A 22669-nucleotide genomic window follows, 5' to 3' on the forward strand; every position below is an offset into this window, starting at 1 on the left:
CCAAGCAACAAACCACTATGCATCAAAAAAACCCTGGGATATGTGAAGACATAACATCATCTTTGAAACTGAAAAGGCAGATGCATTTTACTCGATTTTCTTTCATATACAGCAGCCTCAGATCAGTCGCTAAGTGAAAGATGTTAGAATTTTCTATTTCATGAAATCTTAAACRAAATTTGAGGTGTGGAGCAGGATAGCATCAGTTATAACATATGTGGGAAAATTCAGATACTTGGGCTGAAAACTCATTTGCAAATAAGCACACAGCAATGAAATGGTGTTGATGCACACCCAAAAACCAGGAAGAGCTGTGAYAGACATTTTATCATATCTAAACAAGAAGGTCTCAGCAGCAGAAAAGATAACAGATGGTCATAGAATTGAACTACAGAACAGAGCTARCAAAATACTTGAATGAAGAATAGTTTTTATTATTCTATTTTTAGAATATTTTTATTCTAATTATTTTATTATTATTATAAATTTATTATTTATACTGATTATAGAGAACAAAATAAATGGAAATTATCACCATTTATATAGAGAATTATAGAGAAAGACCTATTTTCCCCAGTGGAAAAAAACCAAAAGAATAAAACACTGTGTAAATATTCCGTGTCAATTAAAAATCATATTTGTCAGAAATTTTATATTGATGGGAGTTCCAATTAAGCCCAAACACAGACACAGGTGAAAAGACTAACTGAAAAAAAAAATCAGTTTATATATCTGACACTTCTGTTTGTAGTGACAGTTACTCCGTTTTCATTAACTTTTATACTGTCATACGAAATCATAAGAAGAAAGCACAAAATTAGATTTCTGATAAATACACTGCATTTGAAGGAAAATGATCTGAAAACTCAACACACAACTCAGGGGCCTGAGTTCAGCCTATTAACTGATGATACCAAGCTCATAAAAATACCTTTGCTGCACCATTTTAATTGGCAATAATATCATTCTTGTAGGGAACAGAGTACACTCTGAAATTAGTATAAACAAGCAAACAATGAATGGCAGGGAAAAAGTAGAAAAGAATTAATAATCAGAGTKTAAAGGCAGAATTAGGAGTCTAGCAACACACTTTAAGTTCTAATTCTTTTCTCTTTCTTACCTACTGTACAGAGGTAGGAAGTCACAGCTTCTCCCTAAGTCCTTTTTGTAACACTAAAACAAAGATTGAGTTCCTTGAAAAAGAGTATCTTAAATGTAAAGCAGGGGAAAAAAAGAACAATCCAATACTCCAAATATATTTTTAAAATTTAAGATCATCTTTCTAAAACACGTTTTAGAGTTCCCAGTCTATTTTGATTATTTATCTTATTGTGTATCTTTTCTGTAAGCTGAAATTCTGTTGTGTTCTTTCAGAAAACTTCCTAATTAGAGATCTTTATGTGTTGTGTAGAATAAGAAACTTATTTTTTGCAATCAGGAATGAAATATTGTAGCTATCAATACTTTTCTGCATAGACAAYATGATTTGAAGAGTTAAGATCTCTTTTCTCAAAAATCATAACAATAGTATGTTAGAGAAAAATAATACAAATTACAAACATCACAAAATAGGAAATCATAATTTTAAAAGGATGAAGAAATAACACAGGGATGACAACTCTCACATTGCCTTGTGAAAATCAGTAACTTGTTAGTGTTTTAAGAGGTTGATACTTACGGATACTCCCAAGTGCAGTGAGTTCATAGAGCAAACATATCTGACACAGACACTTTTCACAAACGAGCACTGAAAAGAATCTGGGGTAACATCAAATATGCTACTCTATCAGATTATGTTCCTTGTTAATATGAAAACTGGCAGCTTTGTTTACATTTATTCCTCAGTACAAAAGGATAATCTCATTGCARGTATTCAATCAGATGCTAATCTGCCTGTGTGCTTAAAACTGTTATTTTACACTGTATACTTCCAACAAACCAAACAATTGTGATACTAGCAGCACTATTCAATTTGCTTACATTAGCCATGTGCTCAAGTGTTTTATTACATCAGGAGCTAAAGCCAAAAGCTTTAAATGTCTTGASAATGTACTGTAGATATTACAGAACACTCTGATAAGATTGCCATTGCTAGCTGAACACAGCCTTCGAATTACATTGATSTGAAAACAGCTGTTACAGAGTTTGCTGAGTGCATTTGTGCAATTTCTTTTGTTTTCCCTTTTGATTTAAGATTACAGCAAGTTTTATGACTACTTCAGTTTGCCCAAAGAATAACTGTTAGACAGAAAATGTGACCATGAGCTCACCGTTATCATCATGGGAATACTCTGTTCCAGAAACAGTGCATCTTCGGAAAACCATCTTGTTTTCAGTAAGTGTCCCAGTCTTGTCTGAAAAGATAAACTGCACCTGACCTAAGTCTTCTGTGATATTTAAAGCTCGGCACTGCAGTTGAGAGTCTGTTTCTTCATCATATAAATCTTTATCTTGATGAATAAAGTATACTTGGCAGATTTTAACTATTTCAATGGACACATACAAAGAAATTGGAATCAGAACCTAGAATAAAGAAAAAGAAAGAATTAGGAGAAAACAGATGCAAGGACACAATGAATTGTTAAAGCTAGTTAACTTGGTACATGACTGGAACATAAAGAGGCTATGTTCTTTAAGCATCTACTCTAAAGTTATTAGCATGTTTAAAGAGTTTATTTACTGTGTTAGATGAGGAAAACCTATGGTGAAYTGCAGAGCTGGAATACATTATTACGTCTAGAAAACTGATTATCAAAACATGGACAGAAGCTAATCTTTCTTAGCCAAATAAGTTGAGGTTGAAACTAGCTGGGGAAGGAAAAAAAAAATCTTGACCCAAACTATATCATACAGTCAGAATACTGTAGATGTGAAAGGACTGAATAAATTTGTTCTGCATAAATAATAGACTGTTTACAAATTCACTTTSCAGGAATATGAGAAGCAAAATGAGAAGTGTTAATGTCTCTGTAGGAACAATGTATTTGGCCTTGGCTTTTGCACTGCAAATTATTTGAATGAAGATCAGATTTTCTAAATGCTGGAGACATGAAAAGACTTTCAGCTATTTCTTAAGGATTGTCAGAACTTCATAAAATACCTAATTTGTACCTGAGTTTTTCTCTGCTAATGTTTTTTTTTTTTTTTTTTAAAGACAGAAATTCCTGATTCTATACACTGTCTAGTTTGCTGAATTAGATATGAGGGATAAATTATAGCATGTCTATAGCATGTAAGTGTCAAACGTGGTCACTTAAACCAAAACTACGGTGAAAGGCAGATGAATTTTCTTAACCAATATCATAACCCAATCCCTCTTAGTAAAAAAGTATTTTAACATTCTTTTTCATTCCCTTTTATAAATAAATTGCTGCCTCTAGTAAAGCAACCTCCTCTAGTGTCCCACTAAGGCAAACTTTCATTTATCCCAGTGACATAAGATTCTGCTACTTCTCTTAACTTACCACCTTCWCCTTTTAAGATATTTCTTCTCAAGACCAAAAAAAAAACTTTCAACAGTTTGTTACCTGGCTGACATATGGATTTTCTAAGAGGAGTGTATCTGAAGAGCTGTTAAAAAAGTATAAAATTTATCTTCACACCGGAACACTGTACCCAAAGTGGCATCCACARTCTTTGAGGTGCTGTTCCACAGTGAGTAGGTAGGAAGTGTAAAGCTTGTTTTCTGGTGCATGGGGTTGTTCCTCCCCACATGCAGGACTSTGCACTTGTCTTTGTTGAATGTAATGCAGTTGCCCTCTAAGCAGCTTTCCAAACTGCTCAGGCTCTTCTGAAGGGCTTCTTACATACCTTAGTGGTAAAACAGGTACTACATATATTGCACATATGTAGCTTTATTACAGCAAACTAGGTACAGAGATGACAGCATGTACAACTTGATTACCTGGAACACTATGATCACTGTCAGAAATAAATATACTGAAGCTAAAACAGGTGACAAGTATTTGCCATCAGGCCCTGGAAYATCAAAAATTGGTTTCTTCTTCTCACCATATTGCCATACCCACAGACCATGACCTGCAGAAGAATTTGAAGAGACAAAAGATCAAATTAACTCCAAGGAAAACTGGTTATGGTATRAATTTATCCTTAGAGTTATGCATGAAATTGATTTTTTCCAAATATTTTGCATGACTTCTGAAAAATGCCCCAAATCCATGAGKTTTTCTGCCTTGGGTTTTGGGGTTTAAGAGAGGGCTTTGGCTGTCCTTAAGGACAGCATACAAGACTCATTTCACATTAACGTTATCCAAATAAAGAGAACTGGCTAATCTAAGTTAGCATTTGAAACAGTTTCTGTAATCACCAAAGAAAACAACACTTCTTCAGAAAGTGATTAAYTTCAGTGATATTCTGTGTGTTAAAATAAAAGAACTCCACCAACTGTACTAGATATATCACCAGTCAGCTATCATTAAACTAGCTTCAGAAYTATCTTTAATTTTACTGTGTGAATCATAACCCCCACATATACAGAACTAATRAAATAACAGTATCAGCAGAGTCAACAGCATGGGAGCTGAGGAATGACGAACAGAAGAAATTCTAAGCCGTACTCAAAATATTTTTAATTGATTGTGCTGATAACTAAATAAAGATAAGATTGTTTTGGGAAATTACATTCTTGCTAAAGAGACAGAACGTTGCCTTTTTAAGTAAGCATGAAGATTTACAGGCTTAAAACCCCTAAAATGGAATGCCTGATGTCTTTAAGGTTAAAAATCAGGGAAGAATTCTTCCACTATAAAAAGCATTCAAACTATCCCTATATGCTGGAAATCAGAAAAAAAGATCAAAGGTCTACTTTTAAAAGTAATATTTTGTAAGCCACATTTGATAAGACCGTTTACATTTTGATACATAAACCCAGCATTGAATGCTTGGGAATTAAAAACACCTAAGTGAGCAGATTATGTTGTCTCTGTACTATCAATATAAGATCACACTCATAAAGTCTTTATTGATGTATGTATTTTTATTCTTGAGAGCAAATATAAAAAGCTCCACACTGAGAATGACCTGCATTAAGGTTTGTTTTATAAATACCCTTAGATTTTCAGAAGAATTAAGAGTTATGTCTGCTGTTATACTTTATWGACAGAATGTGTGAGAATGGCCTCACTTCTGCAGAGCACCAGGCAATTAMAAAGGCTTGAGCAAATTTCTTCCCAGCTGTTTACGGCTGTCACCATCTCCAGCGGTTTGCTCTGGCCCTCTGCTGGCGGTTTGCAGCCGTGTAGCAGACGGGACAGAAGGGAAGGGGCACCTGTCACTTGCTGTGTGCCACCTCCCAGTTCACTCTCACACCTCTCMAGAGTCCCAGCTACACTGAAGCCACCCACAGGGTGGATGCTGCTCTGGGGAAAACAGSGCAGGGCAGTGGCAGAGGGGACAGCTACAGGCAGGGCTGCCTGCTCTGAAGCCTCAGCGACACTTCAGCCCTGAGCACTGGGCTCCCCAGCACTGAAACACAACCAGAGCGTGTCATGAACTCAGTGGAAACAAATAAGCTAGCTGCTTCACAGCTGGAAACACTCATCTTTAAGCAGCATTTAACAATACCTGGAAAAAGGCATGCAGAGATGTATTAAAATGGCATGAGATTGTTATTAAAACACACCACGGTTGTTAGGAAACATTCTGGTGTTTGTGCCATATGACTCACATACAAACACATTACAGACACACAAATATTAAGGATATGGAATTCATATGCCATATATAAAAATCATTTTGGGTGCCAAATGTAAAAATCAATTCTTTCTCGCAAATGAACAGAAAAATGGCCTGAAGTGAAATAACCTGAACTGCAGCATTTCCTTTACCACTCCCGCAAGTCTAGAGAGTATTCTGCTTGGATTTATGCAGACTTTTGCTTATTTCTTCTATGGTAAAGCTGCAGCCTTAGGGACAGTGAGTCCATGTTGTGTACTGAGCCCTCAATTTCATAAATAGTACTGGGTAATGCCACTGTGCTTATCATGTTTATTCTCTTCTCACAAATTACTCTGCTGACTGATTAATGATATGTTACACTCTACCACCTGTAATTTTGAGAAGTCTACATATGAACTGGGGTTTTTTTTTGGACTTGCATTTTTGGATGCTTTCAAGGGTAGTATAATCCAAGACTTCAGGTATCTGGTACTAATAACATTTATTTGATTGAGACTAAGAAGGTATTTAGATCAGCTTGTGTATCAAGGCATTTTGATTTTTGACAAAAATCAGTGTGGAGACAGCTTTATGGATTTTACATTTTGGCAGACWTGTATGTTTTTGATAAAGCTGAGGGCATGAAGCCCAACACAATGTGATACTTAAAGTTCTACAAGTAAAGGGCACTTACCGATGGCAGAAAACAGACACATGATTAGAAGTATGAGGACACACCAAAGGACATCAGCATTCATCTGTCTTTCAAGTTTACTGCGCTTGTAACGTGGTCCATTATTATTTAACAAAGCTTTGGTCTCATGCCCTGCAGAAAGAATTGCATCAAATGAGTCGTATGGAACTTTGCTATCATTTTAAGAAAACTATAAAAAGGTGGTATGCCACGTAAGACAGAAAACCAGCTCTTACCTGCATAGATTACTATTCCTGCAACTTCTTCTGTATTTCTAATGGTACATCCACGTAACAAAAGGTTCTCTTTGAACAGTCCATCCTTTTTTCCGCTTTTATGAATACTACAGAAAATTTAAAAACCGAACAAAACACAGCAAGTCAAAACATTAAACCTGTTAAATCATACTAGTAATGTAACAAACCCAGAAAACATCTTCAAAGTTTAGCTTTTTCAATTTGATGGCAGAGTATTTCCTTAGATCTTCCTCCCGGGAAGATTCTCTGTAAGACTTTGAAAACTGAGATTACTTACCCAAGAATCCCTGACATGCAGCAGCCCAGCTGGAGCAGTACCAATTGCTGTTGGATATACAAATGTCCTGGACAAATGCTCACTTGAAATACGTGGGCCAAATCAACAGCATGTGTGCAGCCAAGCTAATGCTTGGAAAATGCACTGGACTTCCTGTGCGTGTGTAAAATGACTGAGCAATCACAGTTAATCCAGTCCACCTAAAAGCAGCTGTGGAGTGGACATGATTAACCCACTATTCCCATGTTCTTACGAAAGAAATCCTAGAAAGAGATATSGGGAAATTGGGAAAAGACTGTGTGCATCTTAAGCAGTGATACTAAGGAAGAGGTGCCAAGGATAACATGCATGAGTTCACTGAAAAGGAAAAATATTCCATGTGTTCACATGTGAGAACAAGAGAAATACTTTTCAGAACCTATCACCAACTAAGAATGGCCTGAACCCTGAGCATTCATGTTGACTAACACCAAAACACATGAGAAAAATGGAATGAAGTCACATTTCTACTACAACTTACTGTCTGCTATGTATGGACTGACTGAAATGTCAGCTGACAGAGAAATACAGAAAATAGCCTTATAAGAATTAACAGGGAAATGCTAAACAATAGTAACAATTAAAAATGGCATCAGAGTTTTTATTAGGTAAAAAAAAGACAAGCCAAATAATGATTTCAAATCATTTTCAAATGAATAACATTTCATTTAATCAACTGAGGTACCCCAATGCCTCAGAGAAGACTAAAGCAAGTCTGAGCTGTTGAAATATTCTCACTTGCAGACAATCAAAACGATCATACTATCAAAGTCTAAAAAATGGACCACTATAAATAACTGGCAAAAGCTGGTAGTCCAAGAGAAACCCTGAAAATGCACATGGGCTATAAGGAAATTAACACTGTACTGCTGCAACACTGAATTATATGTCTACTGGGATTTGAGCACTTAAAATCCTGTGTTGCTTGAAATCTGCAAACTGGCTTAAAATTGTGCTTTTTATATAAAGGTGGAGTTCTTTTTATTTGCTTCCTATTTTCTGTGACTTCACATTTGGGTTACATATTCATGTTTTTCTCTGTTAGACTCTTTTTTTTTCTAAATGAGGACCAAAATTCTAATTTAAGCACATAGTTTTAGGATCTGAGTCCTAGGAACTATATAAAATATCCAGAGATCTGTAAGAAGAAAAGGTTCACACTGGTGAATTGTTTGTACTTGTCCCAGTCTAGTGGGRCTACTTGCAGACTATTCTGTAATGCTGGTTATGCTACATAACCTCAGTTGTCAGTGCTTTTAGTGAGCAGAATACACCTGTGCACATATACACACACATTTACAGCCTTTTTTAGTTCAGTACCATATATTATAGCCAACCTCTGCTCAAAAAGAATATAAATAYATATATTATAAACCCTGGTGTTTCGACAAATATGCTTAGCTTTTCTYTGCAGGGATGGAAAAAAGGCATTGGGTTTTGACGGCTGAGATAGCAGCAGCAGTGATAACATCTGACTAGAAATGGAAAAAGAAAGAAGTAGATAACATCAGATTTACAATTCTGACACAAAAATCAAAGGTGGTTTTATAGTCAGGAGAGAACTTCCCCTGCTCAGCCCRTCCTCCCTGCTGGTCTCAGATACARGAACAGTTTTTACTTCTGTTCTTTTCAGCAAACCTCAACCCAATGCCTCATCTTTTGCTAAAGCAGCATGAGCTGGGGGGTTGCCCAACATCCCTCTTGCAGAATGCCWATAGGTGTGAATTTGTCTGTGCTTAAACTATAGAAAATAATCTCTTAATGATTCCATACTGTCGAAATTACACTGCTACCAGGATTCTGTCATTCCTCTGATTTTTAAGCTGAATTCTACTTTAGGGTTTCTCATTAATCATGAGGATGTTTGAATTTCCAATAAAATCTCCCAATGATAGTTATGATTCCTGTTAATAAGTGGGATGTTATAGAGATAAACCTACTGAAGCACTGCTTGCTCTTAATTTTAAGAGCTTATAATTTTATAGACTTCATTAATTTTTTACACCTCACAGTAAGAGTGGACTGTGTCAGGTAYACTGCACATGGCAAATTTTACATACTGGGTATGTGTTCTACACAATTATATATTTGCTCTTACTGTCCTAGCTTACAAAACAACTCAAAAGCAACTGTGCAACATCTGAAGTTAACCTGTGGGTGTTAAAACCCCAAGCTATTGCCCTCACCCACAGGCTGAGCCTTTTTACCACATCTCATCTTTACTTGCATTTAGTACTGCTTTTTACATCCAAATGCTTTTTATACCCAAATGAAGTCAGACAACTCAACTGTTGCTCACCAGATCTTTAGAAAACATGGATGAAATCAAAATCTGGCAGAAAGAAGCCAGCAGAAGCTAGAGGAAACTCAGGGTTTCCTTCTTGTCTACAGTCACTCCCAGTGATTCAGTAACAACATACACATAAGACAGTTGCACACTGATGATAAAAGCAGGAAAAAATTACAGACAGAAAAGTCTGGATCAAAAAATAATGAAAACTAGATTTAGATAAAGCTGCTCATTTTGACAACAAACCTGCCAATTGCAAACATTGTGTCTGCTTTGAGAGAYGGCCTAGTTCCCATTTCTAGCTCTGTGGATTTATAAACCTTAAGCTTGTTACAAAGGCTGAACAGTCTGCTTTTGCCATTTCTGGGTTCAAGCCAGTGTAAGTTACAGGCAAAGAAAGAAATTTTTCTCTGTCATTCTTTAMAACAGTGTCCAGCTGAAGCCACTCAGATGCCTGGAATGCAATGGTGAAGCTGTGAGAAAATGCACTGGCAAATGCAGGTGCAATGCTCTTTTTCTCTGTAATTTCTCACATGGGTGACACTGCAAATRTGTATTATCTTMGCATCTAAAATACAAATGCACCACRAATTTGGAGAAGTGGGCAGATCAGAAGCAATTAGCTACTACTAGCTACAGCATTCTGAAAGTGTTTGTGCTGAAATAACCCTCTGGTTTAATACAGCAATGCAGAAATTACCCCCATGGTAGCTCTCTTCTGCCTTCTGTTATGCTTTAACTTGTTACATGTTTACCAACATGAAATAACAACGTGACCAATCAAAACTGTATTCAAAAGAGAGCATTTTCTTTTACTTTGTGGTTTATCAAGTGTCTTACAGAGCAAATGGTACAGCTGGCATTACTTTCCAAGGCTTGACACTCCCAAAGAAAATATTCAACTATCTTAAACATGGGCTCAGTGAAAATGATCAGTCACAAACTTCCTGACTCTCATTTGATGAAACTTAGTCTAGGTTGTTTAGGGCTTTTTTTTCAAGGAGTGGAGGTGTTACTACAGCACATTAAAGAGACATMACTATAGATTTATAATTGCTTTTTCTTAAAAATATTTTAACATGATTTTATATTAATCTGGGTTTGTTGCCTTATGATGAGCTTTGAAATAGAAATATAAACACGTATTCATCTCCTCCTTCTTCTTTCAATTCCAAGCTATACTTCTTTTGGTATGATCCGATAAAGTTGTATGCTCTTGTCTAAGAATAAAATCATTATTTTCAAAAAGCTGAAAAGTCAGAATCCAAATTAAAACTTCTCTTCTTCCCTTGCCTATATACACACAAAAGGTACAAACATGATTTTAAAGCAAATATTGCTATTTTTGGAGCCTGGAATTGGATTTTTGAATGCTTGCCATGCACACTGTACATAGTCTGGCTAGACACATACAAGCAGGGGGCATGTTAGGTTTTGTTCTTTTCTTTTTACACAGAATACTTTTTACAGGGAAAATAAAAGTGAGGGAATATGGTTGGGTTACCTGGGAATGCAGAATCTGCAAGASAATTAAAGCAAGCACCAGAGTAGAACTGGTAGCCTGCCTGTGCATCTGCACACCCTGAGTGTGTTCAATGCAGATTGTGGCAATATAGCTGAAGAATTAATATGCAGCACTGWGCCTGCTATGCTTTTGCAGATATAGGATGGGGCAAGGTCCATCTCAATGTATTTTGAAGGATTTTTTTTTTTTTTTAATATTATGTCTCCTTTAACCTTGGCCTGCCTATGCTACATTGTCACCTACAGTGATYATGTTTCAGGAAAACCGTGGGGAACAGAATTTTTTATGTGTTTATAGCAAATACACATACAAATATTTCTATTCTCTTGTCAGCACAGACAATAAAACCAAAGAACACTTCATATTTCAAACAGGAAAAAAAAATCTTAATCAAAACTAGAAACCTACTAAGTGGTCAGAATGTCTAGGAAACTTTGGCAGTAATGTTTCAAAACAGCTTCTACATATAGATCTCTTCAAAATCTATTATTTCATGGCATTCCTATTTAAATATTTTGGTATCATTTTCTTTCCATTTCTTTCCATTTCTCCAAGCTATTATTGGCTGGGAGCTATCTGAATCATTCTTTAAAGCAGCAACTACTGGTAAGATTTTGAACAAAAATTAAGATCTGAGTTTGACATGGCAATGACATGTTTCAATGAGGATGTGTTAATTGCTATTCATCTTGTTAATGTATGATTTGAAATAGACTCCTGATTTCATTATATTAATGAAGGAACTCTAAAAAGAGGTGAAGAAAAGCCTTCTTCTGTGACAAATTAGGAGATTTTGAATTTATTTGTTGAGGGTTTGGTCCCCACTCTTAAATTCAAATGGCCCATGGTCCTTTAGCTGTAAATCTCTTGGAGCACAGCTGATGAGAGATGGAAATCACCTCATGTTTTCTGCTAGATTCAAAATTTGTGTCAAAATATATTCACATCATGTGTGCAACTACAAAATATAAGTAAGATTAAATATACTCAATACTGAACAATATTAAAAAGATATTACCATGATTTCTGCTAYGTAATTCAAATGGCTCTGTAACTGCTGTGCCACAGGGCTTTTCCACATGGAGTAAATAAGTAAATATATAATGGAAAACAAATTTATCTATATTTTCTACAGTATTCTGCTCAATATTTTGGGGACTAAGATTCACACATAAAGTGTGTTAGAAAGCTGCCAAACTTTCCATTTCCATATCTGGAAATGGCATGTCTGCAGTAGAGCAGGCTCTCTATTAATGGAGACAGTTACACACCATCATGCAGTAATATCYAATACTAAACCTTTTTCTTTACATGAACTGTAGGGCTTTGTGCTGCTAAACAAAGGAAGTCATTTCCCATACTACAGCTTAATGTAGTTTCAAAGAAACTGTCCTGATTWACACCAGTTGACAGTGCATCCTACACAATCTCTGACATCTGAGAGTAGTAACTGTGGTGGTAAATGGCATCACTATAAAAAACTCCCTGAGCTCCAGCAATTTACCTYGTGACATTTACACAATTTAATACTGCTTATCACTCCTAATCAACATGGGTGGTAAATCACTGTATTTGAAACAGAATTAGTGTCAGCTTAACTCTCTTCATTAAAATCTAGGCAAAAATTATGTATCCTGGGCTCTTACTCTCCAGGTGCTAASAGACAGTAGGAAAATAAGTCATAAAAGAGTGCATCTCCTAAGCCACCACAACCAACATGCCTGTACACTACAGTCCAGGCTACATTAGAAGCAAAGTGCTTGCACATCCTAAARCATTTGCTTCTTGAAGGACTGATTGTGCCAGAGATAAGCACCCATGTCAAAACATGGCTCTGCTTGTTTAGAATTAAGTCAAGCGGGCATAAGTGATGTGGAAATGCACAAGAACACCCATAGTGTGAGCCAGTCATTACATTTTGTATGAATGAGAAGAAAAGAATAGTGCCATAGCTGGAGAAGTATCAGTTTTGCCTTCTGATTTTCCTCAATGACATACATTAAAAGAAACATCCAACAGACCCGTCTTCATAAAACTGTACAACAGATTGTGTGTGTTTGTTGCCTCTCTTGGAATGTATTCTATTTCTTCCCATTTCCAGATTTTTTTTTTTTTTTTATCCATGGAAGAAAAGGAGAAAAGGGTCTGTAACTGCAGTGCTTCTTACATTCATTTCTGTAGAGTAAGGTGATTGAAGGCAGAAAATAAATCCATCCTAAGGAATGGAAACATGGGGCTCCCATCTTACATTGCAGTGAGGATCCCCTAAAAGAGCCTTAATATGCAGCCCTATTGAGACATGATGATGATGCAGCTTGCAGAAGACCAAAACAAGCATTTATTTTATGACATGTTAGAGAAAAGGAGTGTATACTGAAGGATATTATATGAAATACTCACATGTAACCTCGAAACCTACTTAAGTCATTGTTTGGCTTCTCGCATTCTATCACACTGGTGAACTTCAAGGGGTCGAATTCTGAGTCCTGGAATAATAAGAGTGTTTATTATTTGCAGCTAAGACTTGACAGTTATATTCAAAATCACTTTCTTTTTTAGTTTTTGTAATATAATTAAGTCCATTTTTTTTCCAAGGGCAATCAAAGCAAAGACGCAGACCACTAACACTGAAAATCAAAGGGACTGGGGGAAAAAGTCTCCACAGATGCCTTCCAAAATCTCCCTTACAATGATGACTTCTATTATGCAAGTGGAAGATGTCAAATGAATTTGGTGTGGAGTGGAAAAATGATTTTCCTGGGAAATCTCAAAATATTAAATATTATCATTATACTTCATGTGCAGTGAAGCCACTGAAAATCTAGGACAATATAAGTCAATATACTGACAATTACGCAAAAGCTAATTTGAGCTTTTGAAATATTAGCAAGATTTCTTAATTGCTTTATGCCAACAGAGAKAAATTAATCTACTAAATAAATTACACACATATGGAAGAATAACTTTTTCTTAATTATCACTTAAAAMCTTTCTTGATTGTCTAGCTCATTACTCTGAAGCTGCTATTGTTGCTGACTATTTAAGTTTAACTGTAGTWAGCACCTTGTTGTGTTTGAGGAAAAACATCGTATCACAGCAGAATTACCTTCTTTTGGTAAATAAAAAACAGGTTCTCCCTTCTTTGCCAGATCAAACCACACACTGAAAGCAAAGATATCTGATCCTGGTGCTTAAGAGAAGGCTGTTTATCTCCATCAATGAGAACTACTTTTATAAAGCTGCTTTGCATACTATTTGAATAAAATAACCAGTCATGAATTAGCACATTATTAAGGTTTCAACAGGGATAGCACTTCATATGGTATGTTTTATAAAGGTTTTGCTGAGCTGCTGAAAACCCCAAACACTACTTTTTAGAGCAAACTTGTGAGAATAGTTGCCTGAGAACCAGTAACCAAAGGACAGACACAATTTTACTGCCRGTTTCTCTGAAACACGCAGATATGTGAGATGTTTCTGATGTTGACTCTACTCTGGTGAAAGAAACCAGATTCTAAGTAAGAGATAAAAGAAACCARAGGATATGTCAGCATCAAAAGCAACACCCTCCATTTTTCTACCAGTTACACCTGGGAGAAAGACAGACTTACACTATATAGGTGGCAATTCAAACCACCCACGCCTGACACTTTTGAAAACTTTTTCTRTATTTTCAAGAAACAAGAGATGATAAAGAGAACCGTGAAAATGGGCTGTCACTTAGAGACAGCTACAGCCCACTGCAGGARAGAAAAATCTTTACATGCAGAATTCAGCTTGTAAACAAGGAGAAAAAAAAAAAGGAGTAAAAACAAAGGACAGCTCTGAGTAGAGACTGTTTTTCTGAGAATCAGGTTCCCCAAATTACGTCAAGGTTGGCAGTCAAGAACCTGAGCCTTATTAAGAAATAGAACCYGCTCTGCTGCCCCAGAATATGATCTTTTCCTTCCTTGCCCCAGTATATTCCTTGGTAGAAGAAAAAAAAAAAGTAGAGGAAAAATAATCTACAAACATTCACCTCTGTAGCTTCTTTCTATTATAATGTACGATATGTAATACATTTTATTTAGCACACATTTCATTCATCAGCCTTAAAAAAAAAAAAGGAAATTAATCCTAACATCTTTGATGAATGTCTGTGAGGGAATCCTAGAGATACCTAATAATAAAACCCAGTGTAATCAAATGTAGGTTTTGTATGGCTGCTGAACTCAGCAGAGGGAGCGAGGTTGGACGCATCTTCTAGAGCAGTTGGACAACTGAATTCCCTTTCTGCTAAGAAAACCTGCCAACAAGGTTTATATTTCACAAATAAAAAGAAAGAAAAGGTACTTAAAATCTAGAGGCTTCTAAAATCTTCACAAAAAAAGAAAAATCTTGTTGAGATCAGAAAGGACTAAAYGTACCTAACTTCCCCATCACTGCCATGCAATATTGTCTTTCTCCCTCCTTTGTTTGTTGAATTATTTTAATCTATGACTCAGTTTTGGAACGAAAAGTCCTCTATCATTAAATCTAACTGTCTGTATATTTGTGTTCTGTTACAATTAACTTGAAATATGTGATTATGGTCTTTAACCAGATAATATCTGGGAGTGAAAATCCAATTAGAATAGTAGTTTACATAAAGAAACAAAGCTGATGAATTCTGATTTATGACAAAAGCTCTTTGACTTATTAATAAATCAAATTGCTCCATCTCTTCCTGGTTAAATGGAAGAGCAGATATACACAGTATCTTACAGCTGATGACACTGTTTTGATGTGAAAACACCTTWTGGTAAATGAAAGAACAAATATGCTAAACACAGCCTGTCTTTCAGTGGTTACAAAGAAGCGCAAAGTTAGCGTAAGATTTCACAATGATCAAAGTTTTGCTCATTTTCATGCTCATACCTCTACTTTGGCAGCAATTGAAACATGAACTGTGATGTTCTCATGTATTAAYAGCTAAGAGGAGCTGCAGTTAGACAGAAGTTAAAGCCAAAAGTGTTGCTTTTACAGTGCACAGATTTGCTCTTTTGTCTCGGTAAAAGCCCATAAAAAATCTCCACCACCACCTTTAATTTTTCTCTAACRCTGAATTTCTGTGTCACTATTAAGACACAAGAAATAAGATCAAAATACGGTAAAGCATTGAACTTACCAGACCTTTGTGCAGTAGTTATCTGATGTGCCTGATTTTGTRTATCTTAATTCCCAGTTAGAGAACTGCTGGGCATTAAAGCTGTCCCAGTACCAAGAGGGATGAAAAGCTCCATACCTAGACAGACTGCAATCTGAAATGAGGCTTTCCGGTGCCTCATTTCCCTGAAATCTTGACTTCTGTGGTGTTATCTTCATCCTTCTGTGCACATCAAGGCTGGGTCATAYACAAAAGGAAGCTGGAGGCATTTTTAAAATTTTCTGAAGGTATATATCGTATTTTTATTTGGTGACTTGGCAGATGTCCCAAACTTGTGCCTTGTGCACCACTGATCTGATTKCACATAAATTCCCCAGAGTATTTTACAAAACTGTTGGATGCTAAAGGCCAGGGCTAAGTTCTGTTCATATCAGTCATATATTTCTGTTGAACAACCAGTTCTACTTCTGCTACATTTTCCTTGCCRTGACTAATTCTAAGGATAATCCCCTGCAAAATAAAGTAAGGCAAAACTTACACCTTTCACTCAAGGCAGATGTCTTGCTACTAGGTAGTGCTTAACCTGGAGCACAGACCAATGCTCTAATAATTGACTGTGCTTCAGGAGAGTATTAAATTATGCTCAAGATACATCAGAAGAGTGAAATCCACTTCTTGCATGATTCTTCTGCCATATTATGTCACATCAAAATGAAAAAAAAAAAAAAACAGGAAAAGGAAAAAAAAGAGAAAGGCTTTTGTTAAATAAGAAACTGGCTTTCATCAAATCCCTGACTTCACTTTTTGATTTTGCCAAGATAGCTTCAGTCCACTGCTTTCCTCAGAAAAAAAACTCCTGACTTCTTAGGAAGTCAGAATACCTTCATAGGTATTTCTGAAAGTTTGAAACTTGCCAAGAGGACACAGGGTACATTGGGTATTTTATATATTTGGGGATTCCATGAAATGTRTTTCATCTCTTCAGGACTCCTCTTGCCAGGAAAATGTTTAACATCCTATACATAAAGCCTATGTCTTCCACTTTCTTAAAACCTTAAGGAAATTCATTCTTAGTCTAAATGGAGCAATGGAAAAGCTTATTTTCCTTACATAAGCAGACTTAGTCAAACTGCAAAAACCTGCTAAAYATTGATTCCTTCAAAGCTGAATTCCAAATTAAAGTTAAATTGTAGATGTAAAGGATTTTGTGACTAGCCTTTTAACAATGCACTAGCTAGTAAATCTGATAAAATGTTCCATTTAAAACAATATCTTAGGTCTGCAATAACTTGGCTGTGCCTCATACCCTAAAAAGGCRAAGTGTTGAGGGGAAGAAAGTGTTACAATGCCTTTACAGAGTGGGAAACGAACAGGTAGACAGATAAAGACAGTACGGAGATTTATCACAAAAAAGCAGACTGAATTTAGCAGTCTCCAACACAACTTTGTAGCTTCAGCTGTAAGATCCTTCTGAATTTCCACAGTGAAATGCCAACCTTTTCAATTCTGCTGGCAACCTCACGAAACTGTCATAGCTCAAGAAGCAAAGCATGCCAGATGAGTCAGTTTGACAATTACACAATGTTMAAACAACATATTTCCCTTCATTAAATGCCTGTTGTATGGGTGATTTAATAGCCTGCTAGTGATATTAATAATGCATAGTTATTAAAATGTTTTCCTTTATTCATCTGCCCTACTTTACTGCTGCAGAAACCTGACTGCTGTTCAGTCCTTCCTTCCAACAGGACAGCACTGGGTACCCTTGATGCCCTGGGGTGACAGTGACAGTTTCCCGCTTATCACATCGTATTTACTGGCTATGCTGGGGATCTTATCCAGACTTCTCCCTGCAGTACAGGGCTGGTGAAAGCTCTGGGATTTGTTTTGGCATGTATGTTTGGAGGAAAAAAAAAGGAGAAATGGAGTCATGGGGACAACGCAAAGAAAATATTCAATAGACAAAAATCTGCCTCAGCCAGAAAAATAACTTTTCCAGTTTAAAAGCTTTTCAGTGCACTAAGAACTCATCCTGTTAATGCATTGCTCCATCCTATTACTGCTTTATATAGCAGTACCCTGCATTTACCTTATAAAATTAATCTGACCTTTTATTAATGTAACTGGAATTGCATACTGATGTTATGTATCCAAAGCATACAGACTGTTTATATACTGAAAGAGTGAAATGTTTTCATGTCTAAACTGCATTAGTCTTTCTGGCACAATTTATCTGTGCCACTATTTCACAAGAACAGGAAGAAACAGTTTGATCTATGCCATTTGGGAACTAAGAAGATCCAGCTGTACATCAGAATTTAATTGTTCTGTTTTTCACACTGAAAACTACTATCATAACTGGATTTTTTTCCAGTATTTTTCGTTTAAAAGTAACATATCTTCAGTATTCAGAAGCACTGAAACAACTGAGCAAGTCAAACATGTGTCAGGGGGCTGATCCTCCTCTAGCTGACCTAAGTTTTCCTCTTTGTAGAAAATAAYATGAGGGAACAGTGCAATAGCCAGACTGCAGGAAAGAAAATGTAATGTTTGCAAGGCCTAGCAAGTTCTCAATAATTCTGTAACAGCCAGCTGAAGAAACTGCTGTGAGTCAATCACAGAACAAAAATACCAAAAAAATATGTCAACAACGCTGAAAATACACACATGCAAGTTCTAATGTCCTTTAGGATGATGGCCACCTTTAGCAATGCACTGAAAATTATGGTGGTGTAAATAAATTCATTTATGGACTATTGTAGTGCTGGAGAGTGGTAAGGGAACAGTGTATTTCAAGGCTGAAATACAGACCTAGGTCTGGACAATTAAGAAAGTGGGATCTGTTTGTTCAAAAGTCACAGGAATAAAGGAAGGGGCTCATAGTCTGTAAGAGCCAACCTCAGTATTTACTCAGCGCTTAAACTAAAACAGAAACCAAGCCCTCAAAGRCTCCCAAAACTCTGTGTACATCCCACACTAATCCTACAGAGGCTTTTTGCTTCATGTTCACAAACAAATGTAACTCTCCCCACTCTCCAGTGCTTTCCCCTTTCTGCAAACATTTCTAGCAGTCTTTCTGCTCCATTTCGTAACTGCTGGGAGAAGACTTCTGTTGATTAGTGGCAGAAACATTGCACACTCATTTTAAAGTAGTAGCACAGCAGCTCAGTTCTGCTTCTGAATACATCTTGCCCTGCTCATGCTCTAGTCCAGACTGCTGTACAGTCTGACTTTTTGTGGGATGAAGTTCTGACAGAAGAAATGGCGATGGGAAGGACTAAGACCCTTCACCCAGGGAAAGGGAAATGCCAAACACTGCTCTGACATCATTCCATAAATAAAACCCAAGACATTAGAGTCCTGACAAGAAAGAAAATGGTTGTAATGAAGAGGTTTTCTTGTGAATGGTAAAACTTAACAGTAGCAGCTGTAGTGTGAGSACACAGTTAAACAAACCAAAGCTTGATGATCCCACCTCAACCTGAAGAAAGGGAATCTGGATAAAAGCAGTTTTACCTTTCAAAGYATTGTATTTAAGAAACAAATCTAGGATATGAGGGAAAACTGTAACACACAGCAATTGCCTAAGGAACTGAGAGATTCCAGCCCCTGGCAACTGCAGGGAGCACTGAGGGAAAGAAGCAGTCCTGATGAAAAGGCATCTTTTATTCCATACACTACAAGGAAGCATTTATATCAGCACTATCACAGTTCTGTCAGCCTTTCCATGAGACTCTCTAGCGTGAGAAGGTGTTACAACCAAGTAAAAACTCCTCAGRGTGAACAATGGCATGCTGTCTTCGCTTGGATTCAGATTTTGCATCAACATTGACCATCACATGCCGGCCCCACTGCAAACCTGGCATACAGAGTAAACCTTCTCTGCTTAATCCTAGCAGTGTCTGTTCTCCCCTCTCAGCCCTGTGGAGAGGGTGAAGGTGTAGCTGTGAAGATTAACAGGGAGTCTGAAGCCAGCAGGCTGTGGTTGGTGTGCACAGTACAGGGGGGAAGTTGGTATGGCTGCAGAGCACTTTGATTAGCAGCTTCCCCTCTGGTCTATTTTCATCTCCTATGTATTCTACTGAATGGGCTCCTTTGCAACCAACATGTTAAAGTCACGAGCAGCAAAATGAACACCACCTTCTCAAGGAATTCAGGGGTGGGTTTTTTTCAGACACCAGCTGATTGCATGAATCTTATGAAAAGAAACTCACTAAGGCCTTGCCAGTTCCAAAACTGGGAAATGAGCTGAGTGGAATGAAAATGTATCATTGTGGCAGAGACCGAGGTTTGCTTCCTTTTTTAGCTCTTTCCACAGCCTCATACTTCAAGCAAGCACAATGGTTACAAAGTTCCTGCATAGTCTTGTCTTCAGTAGGCTGTAGCACAGATTCAGGTAAGTGTGGAAATCAAACACACATGAATATGACCTGTTGAATTAGATCACAGAGATCGAATTAGATCACTCTGCAGAACAGCAGAGTCTGTTACTCTTGTGCAGGCTCTCCTCCATGTCTTATCCTCTGGGTAGATGTCATCTACTTGGATTTCTGCTTTCATATGGTCTTCTGCTTTGACTTGGCCTGTTAGATGGGTAAGGAATTGGCTGGATGGCCATGTCCAAAGAGTCAACAGTTTGATGTCCAGGTGGAAACCAGTAATGAACGGTGACCCTCAAGGGTTTGTATTGGGCACCAGTACTACTCATCAGTGACAGACAGTGGGATTGAATGMACTCTCAGAATTTTGCAGATGACACCAARCTGTGTGGTGTGTTTGACATGCTGRAGAGAAGGGWGGCCATCTAGAGAGACCTCGACAGACTTGAGAGGTGGATCTGTACAAACATCATGAYGTTCAACAAGGCCATGTGCAAGGTCCTGCATGGGGTTTGGGCAATTCCCAGTATCAAGACAGACTGGGGGATAAATGGATTCACAGCAGCCCTGGTGAGTAGCATGGGGGATACCAAAGGATGAAAAACTGGACACAAGCTGGAATTGTGTGCTGGCAACCAAGAAAGCCAGCTGTATCCTGGATTGAATAAAAAAAGCGTGGCCAGCAGGCTGAAGAGGTGATTCTCCCCCTCTAGTCTACTCTCATGAGACCCCCCTGGAGTGCTGTGTTCAGTTCTGGTATTGGTAAGACATGTGACAGATAAGAGTTGTTTCAGAGGAGTGCCACAAAAAGCTTACGACGGCTGGAACACTTCTCCTACAAAGAAAGGTTGAGAGAGTTCAAGTTGAGTCTGGAAAAGGCTCCAGGGAGATCTCATTGAGACCTTTCAATATATAAAAGGGGCTTACGAAAAAGACCAAGAGAGACTTTTTACCAAGTCTTGCAGTGACAGGATAAGGGACAACATTTTTAAACTGAGAGTAGATTTACATAAGTATACATTCTTTACTGTAAGGATGGTAAGACACTGGAACAGGTTGCCTAGARAAGCTGTGGATTTCCCATCGCCAAAGTGTTCAAACTCAGGTTGAACAGGGCTTTGAGAAAACTGATCTAATGAAAGATGTCCCTGCCTTTGGCAGGAGAGTTGGATTAAATGGTCTTTAAAGGTTCCCTTAGAACCCAAATTACTCCATAATTATATCATTCTTATCCATATATTCATTATTGTAAGCATTCAAAAAAATGTGAGATGTTGAAGTGCAACCAATGAGAACAAATGTCAGACAAAAGACCAACAGGGAGAATATCAGTTAATGAAATAGTTTGTGTCATTTTCCTTCCATTTCATTATCAGTTATCTAACCTATTAAAGACCACTGGAACAACTTCCTGGTAAGCACAAGGAGATAGTCAATTGCTTTTTGTCTCCTAACAGCTGACACGACCCACCTCCAYGCAGCAAACAGCAGGACAAAGCCATTTTTACCCCTTCCTACYATACTGCAGCAGCCTGTAAGTCAGATCCCTGTGATCTCAGCCATACAGGCCACATTGCTATACAGRTATATGAGGCCATGTGGGTTATGGCTTTCAATCTGGTATTAAATCAAGTCATATCAAAAATAAAGTATGTAAACAAACTTGGAAAAGTTAATTAGAGAAAGGGGAAATGCTTAGGACAATTTATAAGCATTTTAAAACCATGCTACATGTTAATCAAATTCTCTTTCTCTTGGAAGCCAAAAGGCTGTGTTCCCTGTTTTGATAYAAACCAGTCCATTTTCTGTACCATKAATAATGCTRAATTAGGGTAYTAGCACTGCTGTCTATAAATCTCCATGCACTACTGATGTTTTTAATTCAACACTGAATAGAGATATTAGCACTGTGGTGCTGCGTGGAGAACAGTATCTYCTCATGTCAAGTCCCTACATGACAACCACAGCCCTCTCTCTCATGAGCACACACACATAATGCAAAGTATGTGACCATCACAGAGTCATAGCAGAGCTTGAAAGTAGGAACCCGAGTGTAACCAGTGAACAGAAATGTTCACGATTTCATTGAAATAGCAGTTTTGAGATATACAGCCAGCCACTTCCCATCTAAGTAACATTTTAATGCAAATTTCTAGTGACCTCTAAATCACCACTAAACTGTGTAAAAGATTTGGTGGGTAGCAGCAGGTGGAGAAAAGAGAAGTGGGATGAGAGTTCACATCCTTGATGCTGAAATAAATACAGGAGCTCCTCATACTGTTCCTCTACCTTTTCTGGTAGAAAAGCAGAACCCTTCTTCACCTCAGTACTTTCAAAGGAAAGTGAGATCATACCAGTGTAGTAGGGGTTACATGGCTTAATACTATGAACCCTTCTGCTCTGGAAA

The 22669-nt window shown here is 37.3% G+C and overlaps 1 protein-coding gene across 1 annotated transcript in view; it reads right to left on the reverse strand.

The window, feature by feature from the left end:
• ATP10A (ATPase phospholipid transporting 10A (putative)) overlaps window positions 1-22669 on the reverse strand; it is a 114377-nt gene that overhangs the window by 40055 nt on the left and 51653 nt on the right. The window contains exons 3-7 of the mRNA XM_057368086.1: window positions 13159-13244; window positions 6607-6713; window positions 6371-6502; window positions 3905-4038; window positions 2271-2523 (exon numbers count right to left, since the gene is read on the reverse strand). Coding sequence (XP_057224069.1) covers window positions 2271-2523; window positions 3905-4038; window positions 6371-6502; window positions 6607-6713; window positions 13159-13244 — 712 coding nt within the window. The remainder of the gene's footprint in view (window positions 1-2270; window positions 2524-3904; window positions 4039-6370; window positions 6503-6606; window positions 6714-13158; window positions 13245-22669) is intronic.

This window comes from Malurus melanocephalus, unplaced genomic scaffold (genome assembly GCF_030028575.1).
Source record: "Malurus melanocephalus ecotype Western Australia unplaced genomic scaffold, MMel_1.1 scaffold_88, whole genome shotgun sequence".
Classification (NCBI taxonomy): domain Eukaryota; kingdom Metazoa; phylum Chordata; class Aves; order Passeriformes; family Maluridae; genus Malurus; species Malurus melanocephalus.